Source organism: Cannabis sativa, chromosome 2 (genome assembly GCF_029168945.1).
Source record: "Cannabis sativa cultivar Pink pepper isolate KNU-18-1 chromosome 2, ASM2916894v1, whole genome shotgun sequence".
In the NCBI taxonomy this organism is placed as follows: domain Eukaryota; kingdom Viridiplantae; phylum Streptophyta; class Magnoliopsida; order Rosales; family Cannabaceae; genus Cannabis; species Cannabis sativa.
In genome coordinates, this window is record NC_083602.1 from 69,514 (window position 1) to 76,348 (window position 6,835).

Here is a 6,835-nt window from a genome sequence, read left to right on the forward strand (position 1 = left end):
TTTCATATATTGAGATATGTCTATTTTCATAATATATGCATTAAGCATGTGATATACAACATGTGTATATTTATATACACATTTAGAAATTTCACTCTTTACATGCTACTGTTTCCTCTTTTACCAAAAATACCCCTCATTATCTTCGCCTTCTCATCATTTCCTCCTCTCTTTCTACCAGCCACCACCACCATCATTTGCCAAAATTTCCACTACCGGAGCAACCCCGGAGAACCAACCACCACCATTCCCAAGAGCAACCACCATCACCGCCATTTTCTTTACAAAAATGTTGTAGGAAATGGTATTCTTTTAAAACTATGCCAATTATGTCATTCTTATAGTTTGAACTTTTCTATGAGCTTTAGGACTTTTCAATGAAAGAATTTATAAAGCTTTAGATAAGCTCTCAACATAACACCATGCAAATTAATTCAGTTAGAATTTGTTATTATTTTTTATCTTTTTCGTATGAAAAGAAAAGTCTATTCAAACCCCCATACAGAAGAACTGTAAGAATTTAGAAGAAGAAAGTGTAGCTTAAAACGAAGCAACAGACATAATCAAAATCACAATTATAAAAATTAATTTAGAGGTGAGATGAAATATTTGTTCTAAAGTTTAGTTTAAACTTTAAAGTACACAAAGCCTTGCACAAGAGTTCGAAGAGGTAATTAAACAGTAACAAACGATAGAAAGCTCATCATCATTGTATGCTCATTGGCTCTGGACTCATCATTGTATGCTCATTGGCTCTGGACTCGCAGAGTTCAATATGTCTAGTAACGAATTGTGGGACTCTAACTCCTCGTGCCAGAGTGGAAGTTGGTCTCCCGGGTAGAAGTTTCTTGTCACTCCCTCGGAATTAATCTGCAAAACCAAAAATTTGTAAGCTATCTATGTTGCCACATTTAATTCTCTCCTTTTACTTGAAATCAGTGTGTTTTGCAGGAAACTCTTACGATGACAGTACGAACAACACCTCCACTTGCACCGTCACGAGCAATGGCAAGGGAAACTGCCTTCACCACTAGTTTCTATAACCACAGAGAATAAAATAGATATTAGAAAATTAAAAATCGGTTCTATTCTATTGACAACCGTTTAGGAATTAGCAATGGCAATCATAAATTCTAGCAAATGGACAAGGTTCCTAGAAAACCAGGAGACCATTAACACCGAAATCCATTAAAAAGGACTTGTTGCTTCGAGCTTTTGTATACTGGTAGAATAATACATACCTCAGCCTCCTCTTTGGTCATTCCTTCTTTCCACGCTTGGTCAAAGAATCCGTACAAATAACTGGAGCCAGATCCTGGACAAATTAATATTCAGCAGCAAAATAAGCGAAAGAACAAGCTGAGATGGAAATTGGAATTGTATTGATAGGAATCCCAGGTATTCACAAAGAGTTCAATTAAAATGCTAGACACCTTTTCACATAGAAACAAACTATTACTTATTGCTAATACTCATGAGGCTTATCATACACCTCAGTACTACTACTACCCAATAAATTCCCACATAACAGAAGTTTAAAGCAGATTTAAATTTAATTATCTGCTGCCACCCCATCCTTAGCCTTCCTAGTCCTCTTTTATATAGCATAGACAATAGTAAGTGGAGGCCTATCACTGGCTTGGAGAAGCTACCCAAAATTTATGCAAAGAGGTTTTCTAGTTTAAATAACTATTAACAGAGGTGTGGTGTGTCAACCAATTATGAATGAAAATATAGCAGTAGAGTTAAGTAAGAGGTTAAAAATTGAGAGGGAAATTTAGACGAGAAGAATAACATACCACCAATCGAGAATGGCTGCTCGACTATGGTTCCACCAAGAGGAACTCCGTAGATCTTTCCACCTTCATACTTGTCCCATCCACCAACAATCATACCAGTTTGTAACATATCCTGCAATATTTACAGAACAGAGGGTACAAAGCTAATGAAGGGGCAATTTCAATATTTCTTAAGCAAAAGAAAGGTTGTTTCAATATTTGGACAGAGGAAAAGGCTAAAATCCTAACCAACCAACCTTGTTATTGTAAGACAAAAGCCTGATGAGATTGGCAGCAACTTTGACAGTTGCAGGTTGGCCTAGCTGTATCCTGTTTATGAAAAAAAAATGCATTATTTAAGAACAAATAAGCACATATATACATGTGTAAATGTCTATGTATATATAATTAACTCACGTGTGCTGATGAAGAAAGTAACGCACATAGTCCGAAACAATCTGAGAATCAGCAGCCTGCATAATAATCCATAAATGTTATTATTATATGTAATCTCAACAAGAAGAAAGATTTTGATTGAGTAAAGAAAATGTTTTTGATGAGAAAAACTGGAATTTGAGACTGTATTAGTTGGATTTTGAAGGGATAAACAAACACAGTAAAAGAAATGAATGAATTAATACCGATCCGGAGCGACAAACGTAGACATTATCAGTAAGCTGAGTAATCTTGTCCGATGCGCGATTAGCAACATAAACTCCTATACACAGAACAGAACAGTAGAGAAATGAAATCAATTCCTTCTACTGAAGAAAAAAAATGAGGATTGGGATTGGGATTAGGGTTAGGGTTATACCAGTGCTAGTTCTTGAATCAGCTCCGAGAACAACGCCGCCGTTGTAAGTAACACCAATGATGGTGGTGCCCATGGAGTGTGGAGCATCCAGATCAACCTTCAAATCCATTCTTGATTTGATTTTGAAATTGATTTTGATTTTGATTTTGATTTGAGGGAATTGAATTGAGACGAGAGAGAAAGGAAGTAAGGAAGGTCTGATGGTTTTGGCTTGAGCAACAATTCTCTCTTTTCTGTTTGGGCCACACTTTATGGACCTAACCTACACATAAAAAAGCCCATACATCCACTCTTGCCTTGCCATTACAAATGGGCTTTTCTTTAGGGATTATTTCACAAATACACAAAAACAATAAAAATTATAAAAATACGGTTTCACCGAATTTCAAACATTTTTACGATTTTTTTGATTTTATTTACAGAAAATACGATTTTTTATATTGTACTCTTGTTAATTTGTTGTTGATATTTTGTTATTTGTATGTTATTCTTTGTTGTTGTTTTGATGTTATTTTCATGTTACTTTTATGTTGTTTTCGTATTTTTTTTATAGAAAGCTGTAAAAATGTTAAAAAAAATTAACGTAAAAATGTAATTTTTTTACAAAAAATAGTACCTTATGTAATTATTCATTTTCTTTATTACATTGCATTTTTGTGGAAATTGCATTATACCCACTTTACTTTATTTGTTTCAATTTTTACCTTCATTTCTATATTCTTTTAGATATACTCACTTTTATAGATGATGTCCCCATTATACCCCTTAGATTAATGTAAATCATGTGCTACAGTTAAGTGGATGGCAAGGGTATATTAGGCAACCCACTCATAAAAGTTGGTAGATTTTAGTGAAATATAATACGAGGGTATTTTTGATTAATGGATACAAAAAAGGTATTTCTCAACTTATCCCTTACATTTTTTATATATTACAAATTTACCTTTTTTTGTGGGATTTTTACACCACATACTGAAATTTTTTTCAACTTTTCTACCTTTTAACTGTGGAGCAGAATTTTTTTTAAAAATATTGTGTAAGTTTTATACTGTGTATTGTGTTAAATTTTCACAATTGTTTTTTAGTTGTTCCACTGTTGTTTTAATTATTCTGTTTGTTGTTTTACGGTTGTTTTATAAAAAGACAATATTTTTGTAAAAAATTATCTGTGACAGTAAAATTGTAAACTTTCATCCAAAATCCAGTATTTTTGTAAAAAATTATTTTCTTTCTCTTTCTTGTTCCTATGAATAGATTATAAAGCCTGCTTTTTTATTGAAGCGTTTATACATACCTTAGATTGCATAATCTGAGATTTAATCCCTAGATCTCACACACACACCCTCCCATACCCCTTATACCCTCCCATACCCCTTATAACCACTTTTCTTTTTTAAAGAACGACAAGTTCATTAAATAACGGAAAGATAGTCGGGAATCACAGGGAGGATTCCCTCCCCTTGCACCAAGCCAGCGTTTTGGCTAGACAATCTAGCTCTCTTTGCTAACTCATCAACAAAACCATTACTTGTGCGACTAATATGAAAGAAACTACATGTCTTAAATAACTTAATTATGTCTAAAATAACTAAAGAAACATTCAGAAAACTCCAATCCAGTGGGCATTTTTTTGTTGCAAAAGCTTCGACCACCACCTTAGCATCCGAAAGGACATGAATTTTCTCCCAACCACTCTGTGTAGCATGTTGTAGGGCCATCAATAAGGTAGAGGCTTCCGCTTCCATGGCTGAGCCCGCCTTGCTATGACAAGAGGACTGAAACCAAATGCCTGACTCAGTGTCAATAAGAACAGCACCTAGACCAGCCTCTCCTTCACACCAGGATGCATTTGTCATAATCACATAACGGCATGGGCTAATAATACCTCGTTGCATGATGTAAGTTGAGGTTGTCTTAGTCTCTGTATCCCAGAATTCTTTAAAACTTGAAGATAACTTATGCACCAAAACATTTATGTTTTCAGCTTTCCCATGTATTCTAACAAAGTTTCTTTGCTGCCAAATAAGAGAGAATACACAGCCAGCATAGACCAACATATGATTTCTTGAATTTTCTGAAGCTGAGATTAGATTTTCCAATACCTAGGCCATGTTCGCTCCCGGGATTGAGTGTATCATCCAAGGCTCAGGACCCGCAAACCAGATCCCACGGGCAAAGGTGCATTCTTTGAACAAGTGGTTGTTTGTTTCCTCAAAATCATGGCAGAAAGGACAAGCTTTATCACTAAGGAAATGGAGATTGGATTTGAGAGGAAGGGCATTATTGAGCACTCTCCACAACATCAGAGCAATTCTTGGATGTATTTTAGAATTCCAAATCCATTTCCATAAGTCAGTTTTATCTCCGAACCTATGTTGTTGGTCCTCCACATACGCTGCTTTCACTGAGAATTCTCCACTTTTTTTTTACTTCCAAATCAAAGTATCTCCACTCGAGGCTGGCAACCTAGGAATAGTCATGATTTTTCTACCCTCTATCTCCCCAAACATAGAGATAATCGCTCCCTCATTCCACTCATTACCGATGGAGATATCAACCACAGACTTCAGGTGTTGATTAGTCTCTTTGATTCTCGCCATTAGATTCTTGAATTGACTTAAACTAAGCCACGGGATCCATGGTTGACACCAAATATCAATGGACTCTCCACTGCTAGCAAGAGTGCAAGAACCATTGTATAAAATATTCTTTGTTTCCACCAAGTTCTTCCACATAAATGAATCACTTCCTTTTTGTTTAATAGCCCAAAAGCTATCTTTGTTGCAATATTTCTTTAAGAGGCAGTTTACCCAAGGTTTATGTTCCCCCTTTGCAAGATACTAACAGAGTTTTGCCAACAAGGCTCTGTTCATGTCTTCAAATCGCCTAAATCCCAATCCTCCAGAACTTTTTGGTAAGTAGTCCCAGGATTTAGTAGCCAAGAATCTATTTTTATCCAAATTTCCTAGCCACCAATATTTTCTCACCAGAGCATCCATTTCTCTACAGATTGCCAAAGGAATTTTCCTTGTTGACATAGCATAAACAGGTATTGAACCAGCTACACTTTTGATAAGGACCGCTCTACCACTTGATGGTTACAAATAATGGATATTGAAGTATGTAATGATTTAACAATTGAGTTTGATTAAGTTGTAATCAAAAATTGTATTTATAATATGAGATATTCGTAAATATAATAATGAGATTATTTCACAAAAACATAAAAACAACAAAAAAAATTACAAAAATATGGTTTTACGGAATTTTAAACATTTTTACGATTTTTTTGATTTTATTAACAAAAAATACAGTCTTTTTATGTTGTAATCTTGTTAATTTATTGTTGATTTTTTGTTATCTGTATGTTATTTTTTGTTGTTATTTTCATATTACTTTTATGTAATTTTCTTGTTAATTTTATGTTGTTTTCGTGTTATTTTTTGGAAAACTGTAAAAATGTAAAAAAAAAAAAAAATCTTTTTTGAACGCAAAAATATAAATATTTTACCAAAAATTGTGTCTTATGTAATTATTCCAATAATAATTGTTAATAATTGTGAAACTTTTGGAATACTTCCAAAGGTAATTTAATATGTGAAAATTCCTAGACATAAGAAAAATATTAGGTCTTAATTCTTAAACTTATGTACATGCACAAGACAAAAAGATATTTGTTTATTTGAGTGTGAGTAATAAATAGAAATTTTTACATGAAAAATCACTTTTGCACAATTTATTACCAAAATACTCCTACACGCCTATATCAACTTTTTTACTTACAATGTTGGTTTTATTACACAAATACCACTTAGTCATCATTCCATGCACATACACGTGTGCTTTCCCCATCTATCATCAATCAAATCCTACTCCCTTCCTTCTCTTTTTTCATTTTCTTTTCATTTCCCTATCAATCAATCCATCATTTCACTCTCTTTTTTTCTTCTTTTCTTTTTATTTTTAATTTTATTTCAGTTTTTAATTTTTAATTTTTAATTTTATTTCAGTTTTTAATTTTTAATTTTTTTCCATAACAATTCTTCTTTTCTTTTTATTTTTAATTTTTAATTGTAAAACTAGTTTCTTATATATTGTTGCTTACACGTCAGGGGTCTAGGATTGACTTCTATCAATCAATCCATCATTTCACTCTCTTTTTTTCTTCTTTTCTTTTTATTTTTAATTTTATTTCAATTTTTAATTTTTAATTTTTAATTTTATTTTAGTTTTTAATTTTAAA

General features: G+C 33.1%; 1 protein-coding gene across 1 annotated transcript; it reads right to left on the reverse strand.

Moving 5' to 3' along the window:
- Positions 1–560: 560 nt before the first annotated feature.
- On the reverse strand, positions 561–2,932 carry LOC115698491 (proteasome subunit beta type-6). Its single transcript, XM_061109724.1, has 8 exons — positions 2,593–2,932; positions 2,420–2,496; positions 2,196–2,251; positions 2,036–2,108; positions 1,800–1,911; positions 1,242–1,315; positions 963–1,037; positions 561–870 (listed from the first exon to the last, which is right to left on the reverse strand). The coding sequence occupies exons 1-8, from the start codon at positions 2,699–2,701 to the stop codon at positions 736–738; spliced, it is 711 nt and encodes a 236-aa protein (XP_060965707.1). The 5' UTR covers positions 2,702–2,932; the 3' UTR covers positions 561–735.
- Between the last annotated feature and the right edge of the window lie 3,903 nt (positions 2,933–6,835).

Bases quoted from the DNA above. Each gene is read 5' to 3' on its own strand.
- LOC115698491 (XM_061109724.1), bottom strand. From the start codon at position 2,701: ATGGATTTGAAGGTTGATCTGGATGCTCCACACTCCATGGGCACCACC. The intron at 2,497-2,592 runs GTATAACCCTAA...TTCTGTGTATAG, and splicing joins TGATTCAAGAACTAGCACTG to GAGTTTATGTTGCTAATCGC. The intron at 1,316-1,799 runs GTATGTTATTCT...TAATTTGTCCAG, and splicing joins GCAGCCATTCTCGATTGGTG to GATCTGGCTCCAGTTATTTG.